At 33.8% G+C, this 22,480-nt stretch overlaps 1 protein-coding gene across 11 annotated transcripts in view; it reads left to right on the top strand.

Moving 5' to 3' along the window:
• Nucleotides 1-22,480, top strand: part of LRBA (LPS responsive beige-like anchor protein) — a 721,151-nt gene that overhangs the window by 176,134 nt on the left and 522,537 nt on the right. For all 11 annotated transcript variants that reach the window (XM_077846317.1, XM_077846318.1, XM_077846323.1 and 8 more), the window contains 8 exons: nucleotides 1,765-2,817; nucleotides 3,834-4,012; nucleotides 5,053-5,206; nucleotides 5,587-5,767; nucleotides 9,326-9,453; nucleotides 9,959-10,066; nucleotides 13,783-13,942; nucleotides 16,971-17,418. In XM_077846317.1, the coding sequence (XP_077702443.1) occupies nucleotides 1,765-2,817; nucleotides 3,834-4,012; nucleotides 5,053-5,206; nucleotides 5,587-5,767; nucleotides 9,326-9,453; nucleotides 9,959-10,066; nucleotides 13,783-13,942; nucleotides 16,971-17,418 (2,411 nt within the window). The remainder of the gene's footprint in view (nucleotides 1-1,764; nucleotides 2,818-3,833; nucleotides 4,013-5,052; nucleotides 5,207-5,586; nucleotides 5,768-9,325; nucleotides 9,454-9,958; nucleotides 10,067-13,782; nucleotides 13,943-16,970; nucleotides 17,419-22,480) is intronic.

Genomic DNA, 22,480 nt, shown 5'->3' with positions numbered 1-22,480 from the left:
GGTTCTTTCATTAGAATAGAAGTTCCATGAAGGCAGGGACATTGTGTTGTTTTATCACACAGTGCTTGGCATGTTTGGATATTCAGTCAGTTTTGCTGAATAAGTACTGAGGAATTGGTCAATTAAAATAATTTAGTTCTGGTAGAGCGTGTGACTGTTAATCTCAGGGTTGTGAGTTCAAGCCTCACACTGGGTGTAGAGCCTTGATAAAAAACAACCAACCAACCAACTTGGTTCAAGAAAATATTTGCTTTCTGGTTATAAAAGATATTGATATTTTGTTGATGTTTACTGTGCTATTTTACTCTTTAATGTGGAGCATATGCATTTCATTTTGAAATATTTAAAAAAAAGTTTCCTGGGATGCCTGGGTGGCTCAGCGGTTGAGCGTCTGCCTTCGGCTCAGGGCGTGATCCCAGGGTCACGGGATCAAGTCCTACATCAGGCTCCCTACATGGAGCCTCCTTCTCCCTCTGTCTGTGCCTCTGCCTCTCTGTCTCTCTGTGTGTCTCATGAATAAATAAATAAAATCTTAAAAAAAGAGTTTCCCAAATGTATACAATTAGGAAAATGTTTATTTCCTAAACATTTTTATTTTGAGCTGTATCTCATTATGGGCATGAGCATACTGTAAATACTCCGAGTAAGGGCTAGTAAATAAGCTATAGAAAAAATGTTTGCATAATGCATTATTTATACATTTGTTTGCCTTTTACCCATGCGTGTACATGCCTATGATTCAAAGAGGCATATAGACCTTTGTGCACAAATTATCTTTTGTTGTCATTTATTACCATCCTCCCATACTAGGGTTCAATAAAGCTTTGTTGACTAAAGGTTCAATTTACCATATATATTATAATAATGTAGGCTACAGGAACAAACAGTTCTAGCATTGATAAACTATTAATTATGCCTATAGTTTCTGCATGCATTACACTTCTTTTTTTTTTTTTTAACACTTCCTGTTATAACACCAGTGGCAATCACATAATGGTCCCTAAAGTAATCCTTGATAAGAAAATTATCAAGACTAATAATAAGACTAATAAGACTAATAATATAAGATGTTCACACTGCCAGTTACATAGTAGTCACTCACATGGAAGTGGGATGGATGGATGGATGGATGGATGGATGGATGAATGACTTAGAACTTTCAGGTTATAGTTATTTTGACCAGTTTAGACTTTGAAAATAGTGGTTGACCTTTGGGGATGGTTGGATTCTTTTTTTTTTTTTTTTCCATTTCATTTCATGTATTAGCTTAGTAAGAAATATTTTTACTAAATATATGGAAAACTGCTATAATAGTGGACATAATTGATTTTTTAATTCCCCGAAGAGGATAAATCATGGGGAAATGGGTTTTCATTGCAGTTGAAACAATGTATTATTTAGTGCACAAACCATTCACAAAGTATATATTTAGATACACAATGGTATATGTTTAGATCCTGGTACAAGTTACAGAGGTCAGTACAGTGTTCTTTTCATATGTGTTTAAAAATAGGCTAAGTAGGGATGTTCTTATTGTGGCTTAGTGCTTTGCTACTTGTTAGCATTAAGTCTAGCTATCATTTTTTTGACTATTTTGTTTTTTGTGGTTGACTTTATTTTATAAGATAAGGGTATTCTAGGATGATTATTTTATTGCATTATATTATACCACTTATTTGAAAAGTTGTTAAATATTTTCATTTTATGTTCTATATGCTGTCTTTTTTTTTTTAAGCATATTTTGATTGTATGTTCTTCATCTAGGTCACTTTTGAAATGCACAAAGAAAATCTTGCCAGTATGTTCAGGGAACACCAGGGAAAAGTTGATGAACAAATAGGGCAGTGTTCAAATTCACTTGAAGCCGACTCTGCCATTAGCAGGGATGTTAATGTTTCAGTAGCATCCCAGCAAACAAGTATGAAGGCTTGTCCTGTGTCTCCACATAACACCAGAAATAGTGATGAAAAGTCAACTATTGAGAAGACAGTTTCAGTAGACTCTGTCTCCAGTGTTGGACTGCCAACTCCTAATGCATCTAATGAAGAAAGGCAAACTGGCCAAGAAAGTCAGGAGTTACTAGATGAAGTCCATTTAGAAGAAACATTGATAAATGAAACAATTAATACAGGTGATTTGGAAGTATCCTCTGATACGATAGATGCTGAGACTGTTTCCTCTAATTCTTTTAAAATGAGTTGCAAAAATATAATGACTATTAGTGAAGTAACTGCTTCTGTAAGTTCTCCTTCAGAAGAAGATACCTCAGAGGTGCCTGAATTTTTGGATAAGTCTATAGTAGAGGAAGATGATGATGATTATGTAGAACTGAAGGTAGAAAGTAGTCCTACTGAGGAAGCCAGTCTACCCACAGAGCTCCAAGAAGATAGTTTGTCTCCAGCTGCATCTGAAGCCAGTGAAAGACTGGACATGCTTAGTAATGACAACAAATTAGTATTTCAAGAGCAAGAATCTGTAAGTAAGAAGCAAAGTGACAGTGAAACTCAAGATTCCAAAGATTCTGGAATTTTGACTATGACAGCATCAGGGTCTCCAGCTACCTCACCAGACATTATTGTTTCCCAGACACCTGTACAATCAGATGTTGGGGAGATGCTACAGGAAGGGAAGAAAACAACTAGCTTTGCTAGAGAAACCAAAGTAGTTGGTGATTGTCCTGTCTTTGAGGCTCCTACCACTTCTGAGCAGAGGATTGCTAAATTGGATGTTTCCAGTGTTGCTACAGATACTGAGAGATTGGAATTGAAGGCCAATACAAACATGGAAACATCTCAACCTCATCAACCTGTGCTTGAGGTGATTATATTTATTGTCTTCCTGAAGTGTATTTGCATTGAATTAATAGTTCAAGGGTATATACTTACATTTTATTTTATTTTGGAGTTGGTTCATAGCCTATTCGCAATTATATAAATACAATGAATGTAAAGATTACATTTGTTATCTTTAGCACAAAATTTTAGTGAGTTCATTAAATGGCAGCTTTTATTATTATTTTCACTACAGCACCAGCAAAAGTTAATACTTTCAAGCTTTAGGATTGTAATAATTCTATTTTATAAAGCAAATATTGGAAATATTTGTCTTTACCTTTTATTTGATAACCCAGTAATAGTACATTATATCTCTGGCAAAATCTAGGGTTGTCTTCCTTCAGAACTACCTGCCAGTGCATGATTTTATATATAAAGTATGTAGTGTAAAATTCCTTCCATGTGGAAACAGACCATAAGATCTATTTAATTTGTAAGAGGGGAGGAGACTTTCTGAGATCTAGAGGTACAGCTTCCTGCTTTACTAGTATCTCAGAGGGATTCATGAGACAGTAGTTGATTACATGTTGTCATTTCCCACTTCTGTTCAACCAACCATTTTGTTGGTTCTTAATTCTGTTATCTTCATGTTTGTTTTTAATTCTAATCAATTTATAATCTAGATACTGCCTTTCATTCATGCTGCTAATTTTCAAACCTAAGAACTTCCTGATTCTTTTATAAAATACTACATTTGCTGGTGGTAATAATAACATGATTGCAAGCTGGTTATTGTTGAATTATGGTAGTTAGCATTTTTGATAACTTTGCTTTAATGTATTAAATTTCAATGTTATTACTTATTGATAATTTTTCTCTAGTTTGGTTCCTTAGTATTAAATTTCAGTGTTATTGATAATTGTTCTCTAATTTGGTTCCATAGTATCCTTATTTTTCTTTAATTTAGTTCTTTAGTGATTATTTGTTAGATGAATGGCAAAGAAGCTATTATTAATACCTTCTTTGAAGTTGAACTTATTTTATTACTTTCTGTATTAGGTGTCAAGGCAGCAGGAGGAACCAGGTCAAGGAATAGTACCAGATGGAGTTAATGGACAAAGAAGGGATTCCAGATCTGCTATGTTTCGTATTCCTGAGTTCAAATGGTCTCAAATGCATCAACGTTTGCTCAACGATCTATTATTTGCAATAGAAACAGATATACAGATGTGGAGAAGGTTTGTCTATATGTTTGTAGACTAAACTTTATTCACACTTTGTGTATAGTCTTTGTTTTTTGTTGTTTTTTTTTTTAAAGAGAGGAATAGAGAATCTTAAGCTCCATGCCCAGTGCAGAACCCAGCATGGGGCTTGATCTCACAACCTTGAGATCATGATCTGAGCCCAAATCTATAGTCAGATGCTTAACTGATTAAGCCGTCCAGGCACCCTGGGTTTTGTTTTCTAAGAAGTTTATATAGTTAACATTTTACAATTAATTTCAGGCATTTGGCAAAAAAGTAGAATATAAATTCTATGGTAGGGTTTATTCTCTATTGTAAAAATGAGCTACCCTGTCTGAATTACAAAAACTTGAAAATCAGAGATTTTTTCTTTTAAAAAGCTTGCAAATTTCCTGTAGCATATTTTATAGCATATAATTCACCTAAAGATAGATCTGCCAAAGTGGTTTATTACTAGAAGTACTAAAAAAAAAAAATTAGACCTTAAGTATAACATCTAATTCTCCAGTATAGTTTTGGTATAAGACTTCTATATATTTCAGATTATCTGTTGTATGATTTATGATTTTAAAATGCCTAATTGGTTTATTGTTATTTGTGTACTACATTTACACTGTTTGAAAACATTTTATAGCATTATCTAAGAAAATGTTAATAGAAAATTCATTTTTAATAGCACATTTAACACCATTTACCTCTTAATTTTTGCTACATGACTTCTCAATTTTGTTCCCAGTTAAGGATAATTCAACTTTTTGTATACAAGATGAATAGTGTTATATGTGAACTTTTTGTATACAAGATGAATAGTGTTATATGTTTCAGCACTGAAAAGGGGCATGGATAGGATCTCCTGATATGGAATGGTCTGCATCTTCTGAGGAAGTACATCCCCAACATTCCTGCTGCATCATTATCATTACCTCAGCTTTCAAGATGAAGCAAAAGCACCTTCTTATCCTCCCTCCCCTCAAGTAGGCAAACTGATTTCTTTTCTTTGGCTTTATCAGTAAACATCATTTATCTTTGGACAGCCATTCAACAAAGACAGTTATGGACTTCGTGAATAGCAGTGATAATGTCATCTTTGTACACAACACAATTCATCTCATCTCTCAAGTGATGGACAATATGGTCATGGCTTGTGGGGGTATACTGCCATTGCTTTCAGCTGCTACATCGGCTACAGTAAGGACTTTACTATATAAATTAGTGTGAAAACGATTGTTATGCATCTTTCTTGACTAAAAGTTGAATGTGGTGGTTATTATGTATCATAGGTGCTATAATCCAGATGTAACAGGATCTTTTAGTTACCTGAAAGGACCTTAAATCTGTTCTAGGAATGAAAGGACTTCTTAGGAATGAGTCAGCTAGTGAATATGATTGATGGCGGCTCACCCATACATTTCCATTGCCTTCTTTTTAGATGAAAAAGGAAATCATCTGTTGAACTAGATATCTGAGAGCATGGCTTTTTATAGAACTTAGTTTTGGGGGAACATATCTAAGAAAACTGGATTTTGATCAGAACGTACATGTAAATGTCAAATTTTCTTCCTTAACAGCACGAGCTGGAGAATATTGAACCTACTCAGGGCCTTTCAATAGAAGCCTCTGTGACATTTTTGCAGAGACTAATCAGCCTTGTGGATGTGCTTATATTTGCAAGCTCTCTTGGCTTTACTGAAATTGAAGCTGAAAAAAATATGTCTTCTGGTGGAATTTTGCGACAGTGTCTCCGACTAGGTGAGATCTTAAAACCCATTAGTTAGGAATTTACTTGAACATTTTTCAATAATCTTGACATATTAGATTGAAAATTATCTTTTACCTGTTGGTGGAAAAATGTGTACTAAACAGTTTGTCATATCCTTTTTTTTAACCTCCAAAGAGTGAGGATTATGTGTGTATTATGCTATAGTAGTAGTTACAAAGTTGTCTAGAAGAAGGACGAGTTTTGAAAAATCTATGTTGATTGTGGTCACTATTACCACTGTTCCTCTGATCTTTGCTCAAAAGTAGTGCTTCACAATTTTTAAGATGATTCATACATAAGAATCACCAGAGGATCTTGTTAAAATGCAGTTATATAGGTCTGAGGTGAGGTCTATAATTGTCTGACAAATCCCAGGTAATGTTGAAATTGTTCTCTTACAAACACACTTGAGTAGCAAGGTTCTAAACAGCATCATTCCAGTACAACCTTTATCAAACTAAGATATGGTAATTTGTTAAAGCAGTTCCTAAAAATATTAAATCTCCTTGTCCTGAAGGCAGTTTTTGCTTAGGTAAAAGTTAAAATACATGACAAGAATTTTTAGTGTCATCAGGGCTTCCTTTGAGTAAAGCAGAACAATTTTTCTCTGTGGAGAAGATTTCTTGTATCTATTTGTAAATAATAACAGTTTGTTAGTGATTTGCTTATTAAATGGAGAAAAGCAATTAGGGAGAAGGGGATGAAGAAATGGAAGCAAAGCCATTAGGAACCATGGCCATGTGAAGATAGATCAGAAATAAGGCATCTGTGGAAATGTTGAAAGTGGAAAATCTAATTAGTTCATGAAATATTTTCCCATTTTTAGCAGAAATAGCTGTTACATAAACAGACTTTTTTGGTGCAACGATTATTTTTACTCAGTACTATTCAAAGCACTTTTAAACTTAGGATGCTCTAATGAACTCGATGTAACTATTTTAGAAATTTGGTGTAAAGCTTTGATTCAAACGGTGAATATGTAAAAGCAAAAACTATCATTTATTGTCTACTGTCATTTTTTATTATAGATTTTCAGTGAGCCAGCAATTATTTTCTTTTATTCATGAGGATATTTGAGATCAGAGAAATAGGAAACTTATTCCATGTCCAAAAGCTATAATTGGTGAAGCTAGAATTTGAATATAGTTTAACTTTCTTTCAGTTTTAACATACTTACTTATATTTTGTTAGTAATATAATTAAAATATTTGACTCTGTTAATTTTGTGTATGCCATTTTATCAACTTTGCCACTTTTCTATAAAGAGTGTGTTTCGGGAATTAAAAGTACGTGGCTACACTATCAATATTTCACTGTCCTGAAGCATTAAATTCAGAAATGAGGGAAATACTCTATCTCCCTCATTTTCATAATTCAATCTATCCTAGCACCATGTCTTCTATATACAAGTGAGATTCAGAAAACGACTTGTTCAGGATCTCTTTAATAGAGTATGGTAAGCTTGATAAATAATCCAAATATTTGATCTCTGGTTTTTTTCATGCTTGTTCTTTCATGAGGTTGGAGGTAAGAAGGCAGTACAGCAACAGTGAGAGTAACTTGTACTACTGAGACTGATGAATGTGGCATGGTTTATAACTTTGTGTATCGATACCAAAACTGGAATTTATGCAACCTGGGACAAAAGTAATACAAAAGTTATTTTCCTAGGCCTGATTTTAATTTTGACAGAGTAGTATTCTATATTCTCTTCTTCCTTTCCTCACTATGTTCCTTCTCTACTTTTCCCTAGTTTTTGTTCTCTTCTTGCAACTTTCTGAATACTTTCCTGTCTCACTTCTTTGTCTGCTAGCCATATAAAGTTTGGTACTTAGAGTCCACAAAGAAGTTTGCTATCTTGTTCCTTTTTTAAAAAAATTTATTTATTCGTGAGAGACCCAGAGAGAGGGAGAGAGAGGCAGAGACACAGGCAGAGGGAGAAGCAGGCTCCATGTAGGGAGCCCGATGTGGGATTCGATCCCCAGTCTCCAGGATCACACCCTGGGCTGAAGGTGGCTCTAAACCGCTGAGCCACCCGGGCTGCCCTGCTGTCTTGTTCCTAATTTGCTCTTCTACTCTTGTTCAGTTCAAATGCCCTGAAAGCTACTGATTTGATTGGGAATTGAGATGATTTATATGCAATCAAACAATTCATGATCATTTTTGCATTACCTAATTCATCATTTAAACCTAAAAATTAACCTGATTGGGAGACATAGAGAGAGGTAATTATTTTTTTTTAAACAGGTGATTCATTTAATTTAGCACTTATTTTAAGTTGTTGTAAATGTTACAACCAAATTCTTGAATTTACATAATTCTTTCAGTGGTTAGCAAACAATGCTATTACAGACTCTATAATAGTTTATAATCACATATAACATGAATGCTATAGGATTTATGCTCAGAAAAGATCACCATTTTGAGTATGGTATTTGTGAAAGTCAGAAACAAAGAAAGGTTAGTATCTGGTAGTAATATACTGAAACATCAAATCTTAAAGATTTGGGGATACCATGGCTTACAAACATACTGGTTTCTACTGGATAAAATTATTATTATTTTGAGTATGGTTGACACATTGTTACATTGGTTTCAGGTATACAACTTAGTGAGTTGAAAGGTTTGTATATTAGTCTGTGTCCAGTTACATTGCTATTACAGTATCATTGACTATTTCTTATGTTCTGCTTTTAATTCCCATGACTTACTCATGCCATACGTGGAAGCCTATAAATCTCTCTCTCCCCTTCACCCATTTTGCCCACCTCCTACTACCCTCTCCTCTGGTAACCATCAGTTGTGTTCTTGTTTTCATAGGCCTGATTATGCTTGTTGTTTATTTTTTTCCCTAGATTCCATTTATGAGTGGGATTATATGATATTTGTCTTTCTCAGTTTGACTTATTTCATTTAGCATAATACTAGAGAGATTATTTGGACTGTATATTAATTATAGTCTCTTTTCTGTCCCCACCTTTTATATGGTTTTAATGAAAGCCAGTTAAATGTAGACACTGTAAATATTTTCTATAAATGCTGTACCCTTTATCAGTCTCTATTAAAATCATGCTATAATGATACATAATAAGAAAAACATGCAAATTTTAACTATTTTACTTTAGTGAAGGTGATGGAAGGTTATTATCCTAGAAAGCTCATGGCAGTGTGATTTGCTTTATATTTTTTTCTACCTTTCAGTTCTTCCCTATCTTTTCCTTATTTTTTTTCCTATCTTTTCCTTAATAAAAGATTGTCCTAGCTTAGCTTAAGTGAGATCTAAGAAACATTAGCCTGTTGATTAAGATTCCTGAAATGATTCTCTCTTAGCACTGGTTCCTGATAGAGTAGCTAACAAAGTCAGAAAACAAACAGGTGACAAAGTCATTTGACTAAATGTCCCTGACATTTTAGGGATTTGCTGAAAGTAATCTGTTTCAAGTAAAAGCTTTATGTAAGTCATATTGTGTAGGTGATTTTTATCAGTTTCAAAATCTTAAATAAAATTTTCTTTTCTTGCCCAATCTTCTCCTTAAAATAAACTACAGTGTGTGCAGTGGCAGTAAGGAATTGTTTAGAGTGTCAACAGCATTCACAGCTGAAAGCTAGAGGAGATACAGTCAGAGGCCAGAAAACAATGCATAGCTTGATTCCCATGGGGAAATCTGCAGCGAAGGTAAGCATACAGAATAATTAATTAAATAAAGTGCCTCTTACTTTACGATTAAGATCTTAAATTTATTTGTTCATTTCAACATAAAGTTAAATAAATCTGACAGAGGTTCTAAAATAGTTATTTTAGTCTGTGGACATAGCATTCAAATATTTGTCTTTAAATATACAGTAAAGATTTGCTTATACTTAATCTTGTCTACTTTTCCAAATGTTTACTTTTCTTGTGTCTTTGATACCTTTTCCTTTGAATATGTCAATTTGTATTTCATGTACTTGGTGAGTTAGTGTGCAGTGTGTTTTTTCCTTTATGGCTTCCTTTTGTAACCCACACCTCTATTCCTGTACCCCAAAAAAGAAGAGAGAAGTAAGTAGGAAAAATAAACTGGAAAAAAACAGTGTTACAGTTATTTTTTTTTTTCTGGTACTTGGAATGCTGTGCTAATTTTTTTTTAAATTTCTGTGTAATGTGTATATATATATATATATATATTTGTTGTCTTAAATAGAGTCCAGTGGACATTGTAACTGGTGGTATATCTCCAGTAAGAGATTTTGAGAAGCTCCTACAAGACATGGATATTAATCGGCTTAGGGCAGTTGTCTTCAGAGACATAGTAAGTAACAGTATTTCCTTTCACATACTCTTAACTGATTCATATTTCCTCCTAGGCCCAAAGTATTGAGCATGAGAACTCTTTGTAATATAAAATAGTTGAGTAGATATAAGAAGGACTAGAAACTAATTCTTTTGATAGTGATTTTAGAATCTTAGAATATTGGAAAGTGTTGTTTATATAAAGGGAGTTAATATATCAGAATAATGATGCTAAAAAGAATAATACATTATTACATATTAAGCATTGTAAGTGCTTTACATGTAGGAGGTCCAACGACTTCTTGAGATGAGTACTTTTGTAATTACCATTTTATAAATGAGGAATCTGAGGCACAAAGACCTTTAATAACTTTTTCAAGCTAACAGAGCTAGTAAAAGATAGGATTCCAACTCAGCAGTCTTAAACTCCCGAATCTACACTCTGAAAGTAATGGAATGTTCAAATTCTGAATAGCATATTATTTTTACTGAACATTGGATATTTTTTCCCCTCAAAGGAACAAAATTATGATACAAAGGTATATGATGAAATGGTGTGTAGGGTGGCTTTAATTTTTAAAAAATATTTGTTTTAGTTGATTTTCATATAATGGCACAGTTTCACATACAGATTATAAGATCGTATGAGAGTCTAAAGGTGAAAATAAACATTATTTGTAATCCTACTCATCAGCATTTGTAGTATTATCATTCGTTAATATTTATTGAATACTTAACTGCCTGTTTAGTACAGGATGTTCTGCAAGTTTCTTTTTTTTTTTTTTGCAAGTTTCTTTTTATCAACTTTATAACTTCAATTTTTAATTTTCCCCTCTTCTTTTTATAGAGCTTTAGTCCTCTCGAGTTCTTGACTAAGTTTTATACACATACACATAAACAGTTTGTTAATCGTTATTAGCTATAGTTAATAGTTAATTGAATGCTTACTGCATTTAAGCAAAGAACTGGATGTTCTGTTTCATTTAAGTCATGCAATAATCCTATGAGAAAGAAGTATTAGGTTAAATAATCTCTTTAAGATTACATAAGTAGTGCGATGCCTGGGTGCCTCAGCCATTGAGCATCTACCTTCTGCTCAGGGCGTGATCCTGGGATCCTGGATCCAGTTCCAAGTTCTGCATTGGGCTCCCTGCAGGGAGCCTGCTTCTCCCTCGCCTGTCTCTGCCTCTATTTCTCTCTCTCTGTGTGTCTCTCATGAATAAATAAATAAATCTTTAAAAAAAATTACACAAGTAGTAAGAGGTAGAAGTGGGTTAGGATCTAGGGAATCTGGTTCTTGAAATTTTGATCTTAACCATTAGGTATACTGCCTCCCTAGATCTCCATTTATTTGCTTTTTGGTAGCTGTATCATTCCTTTAATTAAACCATTAACTTGTTTTTTTCAGAACCGACTGACTTTGTTCATTTTGGGACCAAATAATGCTGCTGCTTTCTCTCCCCTCTTTTTTCATTGAATCCATTGCCCTATAGCTTTTTCTTATAGCGATCTTTAAAAATCTGTAATAGGTATTAACTCTTTTGCTTTAAATATTCTCTGATGGCTTCCCATAGCACTTAAAATGAAATAAAAGCTCTTCATCCTGGCTCTGTATGATTTGGCTTTTTTGAAACTTTTTTTTTTTTTTAAGTTTTATTTATTCACAAGAGACACACAGAGGCAGAGACTCAGGCAGAGGGAGAAGCAGGTTCCCTGTGGGGAGCCCGATGTGGGACTCGATCCCAGGACCCCAGGATCACCGACCTGAGCCAAAGGCAGCTGCTCAACCACTGAGCCACCCAGGTGCCCCTTTTTGGGACTTTTAAACAAGTTTTTATATTATGCGGTTTGGAGAGAGGTAGAATGTCTCCTATATTTAACATGTGTTTCTGAAAGTAATAAATAATCAAAAAAAAATTTTTATAATAAAGTTTTACAATCACCTTGTAGAAGTTGTAGAAAAAAGACCATGTTTCCCAGACTCTGTCCCAGAGATTTTTTTTCCACAAAGTTTGATGAAAAAGGAAATGACCTTAGATTGACAATGTAAAGAAGCTATTACCCTGAGGGTTAAGTGCTAAACTTTTTAATCACTCTAATCTGAATTCACATTTGCCTTTAGGTAAATTATTTCTCTAGGCCTCATCTTGTTCAGAGGGGTTAATGAAATGTGTTTGAAGTATGTAGGATAGTCCCTGATCCATTTTAAGTTTTCAGTAAGTGACAGCTACAATTAAAAACAAATTTATTTTGGGATTTAGGACCTAAACATATGGATCTATTGGATATTTCTTATTGGACAGAAATCAGGCTTACACTATGAATTTTATACTGTAATAAGTAAATATTGAACATATTAAAGGGTTAAATAAATATTTAGGGGTAAATGATTTGTAATAGATTAAGAAGTTAAGATCATGGGGCACCTAAGTGTGTCAGTCAGTTGAATGTCTGACTCTTGATTTCTGCTCAGGTCATGATCTCAGGGTCATTAGTTCGAGCCCCGCCTTCCTGCTCCACTCTGAGTGCAGAATCTGCTTGTCTCTCTCCCTCCTCTCCTCCCCCTCCTCTTGCTTGCTCTCTTTCAAACAAGCAAACAAACAAACAAACAAATAAATCTTTAAAAAAAGATCAAGTAAGTTTTTTGCCCACATTTTAATGTTAATATCATTAGCAACAGTTATTATAATAGTGTTAGGATTGTGTGACAGCAGAACACAGGAGTGTCTAGAAAAAAAGAATGGTTAATAAAAAAGGGAAAATGTGCATTTATCTTTTCCATCAAGACTAATAAGGTCTTGCATATGAGCCAAAGGGTACCATAGATTCTTATCAGATTACAAATACTTCTAATATTTGCATCAAGTGGAAATGTTCAGGTAGAGCAATGATATCTCCTTATTTCCCAGAAATTATGTCAAATGCATTTAGTTTCATTTGCACCATTAGTTGATATTTATTTATCTGTTCAGCAACAGTCTCTGTTTCCCTTATCCTAGGTTTATCTGTTACTCAAGGTACCTTTAGTTTTCAGAATTCGATGGACAAGTTTGATTTTTCCCTTTAAATTATTTTGAAATGTTATCAGAATAGTGATATGTGCAGGGTCCCTTTGAAGATGGAGATTTTGACTAGATGAAAGAGGTCATCGGTGCAGACATGTGGGTAATCTGTAGAGCTAAGATGAAGCCCTGGTCTCTTGTAGAGGTCAGTCTAGTTTGTCCTTTTCTTTCTGGAAGACACTGTATTTTCAATTTTAGACACTTGATTGTACTATTTAAAATAGTCCTGAGAATTCCTTTGGGATCCTGTTCTGTATTTGATTACCTCACTTTTTTTTTCCCGAATGATTGTCTTTTAGGAAAATTGATAATTGTGATTTTTTAATACATGTTTTAATTCTTATGATTAGAAGTCAAAATAATTATTCATATATAATGATACTTTCTCATTTGATTAATCTTACAAGGTATATTGGACCATTGTCTTCAGACTGAGTTACTTAATTTAAAAAACAAGCCAAGTTCTCTCTACATATTTCACGAGCATAAAGCCTCTCATTTATAAGCATTTTTCCAAAAGTCTTTGCCTAATCTTTACTGAGGTGAATTTATTATTTTCTGCATATATTGAAAGATTTATGGACATGTTTTATACTTAAATGTTGTCATATGAAATAAGCTTGGTACCTCTTATTTAATAGTGGCATGATCAACTACTTTTATTTTTCCCTAGGAGGATAGCAAACAAGCTCAGTTTTTAGCGTTGGCAGTTGTATACTTTATCTCTGTTCTTATGGTCTCAAAGTACAGAGACATTTTGGAACCCCAAAATGAAAGACGTAACCAGTCATTTAAGGAAACTGGTAGTGAAAGTGGGAATTTATCACTTCCTGGTAAGTTTCTGTATCTTATTCTCTATCATCCAAAATTCAAGTAAAACATTTCCTAATAGGGGTACCTGGTTGGCTTCGTAGTTGAGTGTCTGTCTGCCTTTGGCTCAAGTCATGAAACCTGGGTCCTTGGAATTGAGTGCCCTGCAGGGAGCCTGCTTCTTCCTATGCCTATGTCTCTGCCTCTCTCTGTGTCTCTCATGAGTAAATAAATAAAATCTTAAAAAAACTCCAAAAAACTATTACTTAATAATTAAAATACTGATTCTGGAATTTAAATGCATTTATGTATGAAGTGAGATTGTACATTTTTTAAATTAACAACTAAATATTTTAATTTAAGTACCATGTATTTAATTCCAATTGGGAGATGATACTTCTTTTTAAATTAAAACATAATTAAGATTTGCTTTGGCATTTATTGTAAAGGATAAATAATACATATTCTTTCTAAGAGATTTGTTAACAAAAAACTGTAATAGAAGTGATAGAAGTAGTTATAGAAGTAGGTGCAGGTTATAGTTGTGTATTTAGAGAAGCAGCTATTACAGTTGTAGCAGTAGCTACCACTTTGTGGAAGTGATTTATTTATTTAATAAACATTCATTCAGTACCTGGGAGGTACTTGGGTATATTCATGAACAAAAGAGGAAAAAAATTTCTTCCCTCTGGAGTTTATAGTCTAGTGAGAGGAGATAGAAAAGAAGTACATGTAATAAATTGTATAGTGTTTTAGAAGATAAAATCCAACAGAAAAAAATATCAAGAATGACCAGGAGAAATGGACTGTGAAATTGTTATTCTAAGGAAAATGAAGAATTATTTGAAGGTTTTTGAGAGAGGAGTTACAATTGACTTAAGTTTTTAAAAGTAACAGTTGGGATTCTGTATGAAGAATATACTCTAGAGAGCAAGGAAAAAAAATCAGTGTTTTAGTTAATGTACTGCTGTGTAACATACTACCTTGAAGCTCAGTGACTAAAATGATAACTGTTTTAGTCTTGTTATCATGATTCTGTGAATGTGGTTTGGACAGGGCACAGTGGGGATAATTCATCCGTGCTCTAAATGGTGTTTGCTGTGGCCTGAGATGCCTTTTCTACTCATATATCTACTGCTAGGATGGCTCAAGAATTGAGGCTGACTGACTTGAAATGGCTCAGCTGGACATATATGTCTGAGGCTTTGGCACTTGTTCTCAGCTGAAATTCTTTGGTGTTCCTCCGTTAGTTTGGAGGGCCTATATCTTTTCGTGTAGTCTCTGTACATGTTCTCTTCTGCAAGAGAGCCAGCTTGCTTACACAGGTGTCAGGTGTTCAGTGATCCTGAGAAATGCACAAGTTGCCAGACCTTTGTAACAGCTGGTCACAGAACTGGCCCACTGCCACATTCTATTGATAAAACTAAGTGAAGCTCAGCCCACATTCAAGGGGATGGATACCAGGAGGCATGGGCCAAAAGGATTGTTAATATAACAGTTTCACACAACCCAGTGGGAGGATATTGCAATAATCCAGGAAAGAATGGATTTTGTGATGGACTAGGGTGGTAGCTATAGAGTTGGTGAGCAGTAGTCAGATTCTGGATACATTTTGATGGTAGAACAGAATTTAAAATACTGGATATGTGAAAGATGGAATGTCATCAAGAAGGATTATAAGGTGCAGTTGGACAGAAGGGGAAACATTTTTGGGAAAGATAAATTCAATTTTCAACATGTTGAGTTTGAGATATCTTTTAGACATAGAAGATGTAGAATAGGCACTTAAAAATAAGTCTGACTTTTTTTTGGTTAATATAGTAGTATTTTAAAACTTTAAGAGTGAATGAGATCACTAAGGGAATAAATGTTGATAGGGAGGGTAAGTGCTAAGTCCCTCCAACTCAAGAAATAAGGGAGAAAAATAAGTGAAGGAAATTAAGAAGGAACAACCAGTGAGGTAATAGATCAAAAACCAGAAGAGTATGATGTCCTGTTAGCCAAGTGAAAAAAAGTATTACTAGGTTGGAAGGAATGGTCATTTGCTGCTGCTGTGTCAAATGCTATTAGGACCAAGAACTGACCATTGGAGTTAGCAAGATGGAGCATTTTTGTTGGAATGCAGTGAATGCCTAATTAGAGGGAATGAAAGAGGGAATAGATGGTGTTCCTTGTTGAACTACATGTTAAAGATTATCGAATTACTCTTGCATAATAAGAGGGATAACGTGTTTTAGCAAGTAGAAACTGTGTTTGAGGTAGAAATCTTAGAATTATTGTCCAAAGAAGTGACAATGTATAAAGGCACATTTTCTGTGCCTTTGAAGTCCAAAACATTGTCCTATGTTCAGCAGATTGCAAGTAATTTGATGTATGAAGTGTGATGGCAAGAGTAGCAAGAGATAAAGTTGTTGACCACCTACTACTTGCTGGGGATTGCTGTGGGCACAGGCATTGTTATAGGTACTGGACATGAAGTGTTAAAGAGGACAAATTCCCTGCCTTGGTTAAGTTTACATTCTAGCGACTTCTATTATTGAAGTCTTGTATTTTATCCTAACGATTTTGGAGTTTTTCTTGTAGGCCAATGGCTTTCAACCTTGTGTTACTATCTGTTGCTATGTCATACTCAGTTTGATGGGTTTTTCTCAGTTATCATTTATTATTTTTATATTTCTCATCATTTTATTAAAGCATCTATTTTGATTACAGGCATATTAATGCAATATATTATATAGTTCCTGTAGTTTATTTTTCCCTTTTAGAACATGCTGTATATTTCATAATTTAAAATAGTAGATGGTGGGTGATGGGGATTAAGGAGTACACTTGTTGTGATGAGCACAGGGTCACAGGGGTAATACATGGAGGTGTTGAATCACTACATTGTACACCTGAAACTTAATATAACACTGTATGTCAACTAGCTAAAATTAAAATAAAAACTTGAAAAATTAAAAAAAATAGTAGATGGCTGTTAAGACTGAATGTACCCTTTAAAAATTGGTTCTAAAATTTTTTTGTTCTTAACTTTTCTTGTTTCTGGATAAGGTGTAGAAAATACACCATCAGCATTCAGCCCGTTAACACCAGCATCAGTGGAAGAATCTGAGAGCACATCATCTACTCGAAGGAGGGACTCAGGCCTTGGGGAAGAAACAGCTGTTGGCTTAGGAAACAGTGTGGATGTAGTTCCTCCTGTAACACCTCCAAGTGTCAGTGCAGGCCCAGACGCAATCAGTGAGGCACTGTGCACTCTTTCTTTAGAAGTCAATAAATCTCAGGAAACCAAAAATGATGGAGGAAATGAGTTGGATAACAAGGCTGCACCATCAGTTCCAGTTTCAAAAAATGTCAATGTGAAGGACATTCTTCGAAGCTTGGTTAATATACCAGGAGATGGAGTCACAGTGGATCCTGCCCTTCTGCCACCAGCCTGCCTTGGAGCTCTTGGTGACCTGTCTGTTGAACAACCTGTGCAGTTCAGATCTTTTGATAGGTACTATAAATAGTCTTTTGTATTGATCTGCTTATATTTATAAATTCTAAATACTTAAAAGGTTAACAGGAATTTAACTGCTAAATTTTGTAGCTTCAACATTAGAAAGGGATGTTTTGATTTAGTTTATAAAAATTAAAAGGATATTTTTGTTGTATAAAAGGTTTGTAGGTAGGCAACAAGGTATTTAAATTTTTATTTTTCATCCTACCAATAAGATGGTTTAAAAATAATTTTAATATTACATTTGCAAGTTACAATGTAAATAGTTTTGTTTGTTATAGGTTAGAAATCACCTCTACTTAAAAATGGCTACTTTTTACTCTTTTGCTACCAGTACTGTCAGCCTTTGTGGAGGAAAAAAAAAAAGTGGGAATCTGTGGATTCCAGTAGACTCAGGAATTCAACAAGGTGCTTAGAGCTTGAGAGCTTGAGAAAACTGATTATAGATTCTTGACTTTATTGGTTCTGCTGCCTAATAAATCTTTTGCTAATGTACCTGAAAAATTTTTTTATATGTTCTAAAACTTTGTGAAATTCTGCCTATAAGACATGTATGTATTGAGCTATTACTTTCAAACATCAATATTTTTATTGGGACATAAGCTCTAACTTAAAGAGAAGTTGCCAATTAAAAGAACTTTTGTTTTTCTGGAGTCATTTGAAAGGAACTTGACCCAACAGTCCATCCCTTTGAATATTTCATTGTATATTTTCTACATAACCACAATACATTAGTTGAAATAAGGAAATCAATGCTGATGTAATACTATCTTTTAATCTTCAAACATCTTTAAGCTTCACTGATTGTCTTAATCATACCTTTATAGTGGAAGGATCCAGTTCAGAATTCTGTGTTGTATTTTGTTGTGTCTTTTTATTCTCCTTTAATCTGGAAGAACAGTTATTTAGTCTTTCTTAAATTTTATTATCTTGACATTAGAAAATGATAGCCCAGCTGTTTTTGTAGAATGTCCCTCAGGGGCAGCCCCGGTGGCGCAGCGGTTTAGATCCTAGAGTCCCGGGATCTAGTCCCACGTCAGGCTCTCTGCATGGAGCCTGCTTCTCCCTCTGCCTGTGTCTTTGCCTCTCTCTCTCTCTCTCTCTCTCTCTGCATCTCTATGAATAAATAAATAAAATCTTAAAAAAAATTAAAAAATAAAAGAATGTCCCTCAGGTTAGATTTGTCTAATATTTCCTTAGAATTTTATTCAAGTTAATGCATTTTTGTCAGGGAAATTGTGGAGATGGCTCTTTTTCTTCTTGTTGTATTCTAACAGGTGGCACACATGATTTTATTTTACTACTGCTGATGTTCATTCTCATCATTTATTAATGTGGTATTTTCTAGATTTCTCCACTGTTAAAGTATTTCTTATAAAGCAATATCATCCTGATCAAATGAATTTAGTTCATTATATGGCTTTATGATTTCCTATTTTATTCAGTATGTTATAATCTATTGTTGTGATTGTTACTCTTTATGTTGATGCTCAGATTGTATCTGATTTGGCCAGTGAAATTCCTTCAAGTTGGCTTCTGTTTTCTTTTGACACATCCTCATCATAATTTTCTGCTGTTTTATTTCTTTATGTCTTCTCTTTTCCTCTCATCTAGTTTTCTACTTGAGACTTGCTGTGGGTTGGAACATGAGGTGTCTAAGCTGATAAAAATTGTTTATAGTAATTAAGATGCTCTGAAAGAACACAGGGAATATATAATTTTAGTGGAGAGTCTTTTAGCCATCATCCTTTGTCCTCTTGTTCTCTCTACCTCTGTTTAAAGATGAGGTCAGTGTACTGGAGTGATGAGATTGATGAAGTCTAAATTCTAGCGAAATAGCATCTTGGTATATTTATATTGTTACATTACAGGTATAGTGGCTGCTCACTTCAGTCTTTTTTTTAAAATGGGCTTTATAATATAGGAATTAAATTTTTGACTCTAGAAATCAGACAAAACTGAGTTTGAGTTCTGGCTCTATCACTTATTAGTAAACTTGGACTAGTTCTCTCATTGAGCTTCAGTTTCCTTATCCTTCAATTGTGTGACACAGTTAAAGACAAAAGACAAAGTAGAACACTATTGATGTGAAATGATATTGAAGATATATTAATCTCTAACACTTAGCATGAAGAAATCACTCGATAAATGTGAACTTAGCTGTCACACTTAGTAAGACATTTTGTCATTGCTGCATTCTGTTGTGTGTGTGTATGTAGAGATACTAAATGTTTGGGAATACATATTACAGATAAAAGGGTTATGTATTCCTAGTATATGTGTGTGTGTATATAAAATGTTAACAAACAAATTGACTAATCTGCTAGAAAAATTAGCAAATAAAGGAGCGGGTAGTTCATATATAAGGAAATAAATACTGTTAATATGCAAATGTAAAGGCAGTTTGTATCACTAATAATGAAGGAAATAAAAATTTAAATAACCATGAGAAAAAAAATAACCATGAGATAGTTTCTTTGATTAAATTAGCAAAGATTTAAAAGATGATACCTAGTGTTACTGAGGGTACGAAGAAACACATTGTCGAAAGGTCATGTTAATACAATGTATTTGAGGGAAAACTGGCAGTATTAATTAAAATTTAAAATATGTAAATATAATTTTAGAAATTAATACAGAAGATACACACAAGTATAACTTTTTTTTTCTGGAGAAATATCATAGTTAAGCTAATACTATTAAGCTCTTAAGCTGTGAAGTTCTAATCTAAAAGCATTTTTTAGTTAAAATTGATACTATTTTTTATTCTTTACAGATGACGAAAACTTAGGCACAGGGAAATTAAGTAGGTAGTTAAGCTCTTATGCTAGTAAATGTTGGAAGTTAAGTTTTGAAGCATGGATGACTGACTCTAGACCTTGTCATTTGGTGGTGTTATGCATCATAGTTACCAATCTATGAAAGATTGGTTCCATATGCTATTTTCTACACATACAGGAATTAGTATGTAGCCATTAAAGTGAGAAAAGCAGAACATTATGTATTGGTGTAAAATGATACTGTAGATACATTATTAAATGAAAAAGTGGTATACAAAATAGTTTGGAATTTATGATCTTTTAAAAAAAATAGATGTATCTGTTCATATATGCCTCAAAATGTATATTTAAAACTGTTCATAGCAATGGCTGTATTTTGAGAGTGGGAAGAGATATAAATAGTTTTTAAGATATTCTTAATTTTGGTAATTTGCTTAAATGTTTATTACTCTTAGATGAGTAGCCAAATACTTAGTGAGGGTAGATTTGTAAATTTAATATATCTTATTAATCTAGTCAGAGAATTTCCTTATAAATGTCCCAAATTTTAGTGAGTGGGTTATGAACTTATTTAGGGAAACAATGCCTCAGTAATACATATTAAGGAGTTTATTAAAATAGAAAACAGGAGAATTTCTGTGATAATATTTTTCAGGATGTTATTTGGAATTTATATGTCTGGTATGCACTTAATGTATTGTCCGATGGCAAGCAAAATGCTCTGTTTCCACACCCCCCGTTCTTTTTCTTAGCAAGAGACACCTTTTGAAAAACTATTCTCGCACAGGCTTAGGCCAGTGGAATATCTTTGGGAATTTCAAAGCATCCCTCTGATCATGTATTTATCTCTGGAATGCTGTGTCAGAAATCACAACTCTCCTCATATCTTAAGAATTATCAACTCTCAAGCAATAGCTGGAAAGTTTAGAGTAACAGCTACATGAGTGGGACCTTGCTGAAAGGCTGCCAGGTTGTGAGCCTTTGTGGATGGCAAGGTGTTTGTGTTCATTCCCATGCCAAAGTTCTTGCTCTTATCTAATTTGAAGATCCTCTCTGGTGATTAGTGGATGCCAGGGATTTATCTTGATAAAGTTCAAGGGCTTGTCTGGCTTTTCAATTAGATCCTTAGGGAGTAAAGTGCTAGGCTTAAAATGCTCTTTTCTCCTTTAGTGAACTATTTGCATGATAAATAAAATAGCGTTTATGTGAAAGTTTATGATATTTGAAACTGATATGGTTCTGAAATGGAACTTCTGAACTGTAGTGATTTGGAAGACATTGTTGCTCTTTGTTGTGACTAAATAAAACTTTACAGAAATCTTTGTTGTTCATATTAAAAAAAAAATGCCAACAGTGTTTACACTTTCTGCATGTGGAATGTTAGGAAACTTTGTCATCTGTAAAATGGAGATGATAATACGTAGTTCTTAATTCATGGATTGTTATAAATAACAATAACAAATATATTCTAAGTATAGTGCTTCACAGGTACTTATTATTCATTAAAGTCAGTCAGTCTTGTAAAGAAAATTATAGTACGTGGGGTACCTGGGTGGCTCAGTTGCTTAAGTATTGGTCTCTTGATTTTGCTCAGGTTATGATCTCAGGGTCCTAAGATTGAGCCCTGGGTCAGGCTCTGCACTTGGCAGGGAGTCTGCTTCTCTCCCTGTCCCTCTGTCCCTCCCCCTTCATGCATGCATGAATGTGTGCGCACTCTTTTTCTCTCTCCCTAAAGATAAATAAATGTTTAAGTCTTTAAAAAAATGATAATATGTAAAATTTTATATCTTAATATTTGGTTTTTAATTGACAATTTGGAAAATTGCTTATAAAGCTAAAAGACATATCTGCCTTACAAATTCTTCATGCCAGAAAGTTTGAAGTGCTTTTTGTTAAAGTTGATGGCAGATACTAAAAATCTAGTTATTTGCTTCTTAAGTATTAACAAAGGATTTCAGTAAGTCTCTTACATAGAAACTTAAGCTGTTAACAAAGCCAGAAATATCCCTAGCACATTTCTTGGCATGTAGGATCTCAAACTTGTGTCAAATGTGTGTTGCGTTTTCTTTGTGTTTTCCAAAGTATTTTAGAAAGTTTTGAAATAATAGTCCTTTCATGATCATTCTTGAGTAGTGGTAAAGATAAATTTCTGCAGGTTTTTTTTTTTTTTTAAACTGTAGGTAGGACATGCTTTATTAGTTTACGATAGCTTACAGATCGCCTTTATTGAAAGCTTTAATTTTTTACATGGAACCCTTATGACAATGGAAACAGTAAAG

The sequence above is a fragment of the Canis aureus genome, chromosome 13, assembly GCF_053574225.1.
Source record: "Canis aureus isolate CA01 chromosome 13, VMU_Caureus_v.1.0, whole genome shotgun sequence".
NCBI classification, from domain to species: Eukaryota; Metazoa; Chordata; class Mammalia; order Carnivora; family Canidae; genus Canis; species Canis aureus.
The sequence above is the reverse complement of the archived record's forward strand: the minus strand, read 5'-3'. Positions and strand labels throughout refer to the sequence as shown.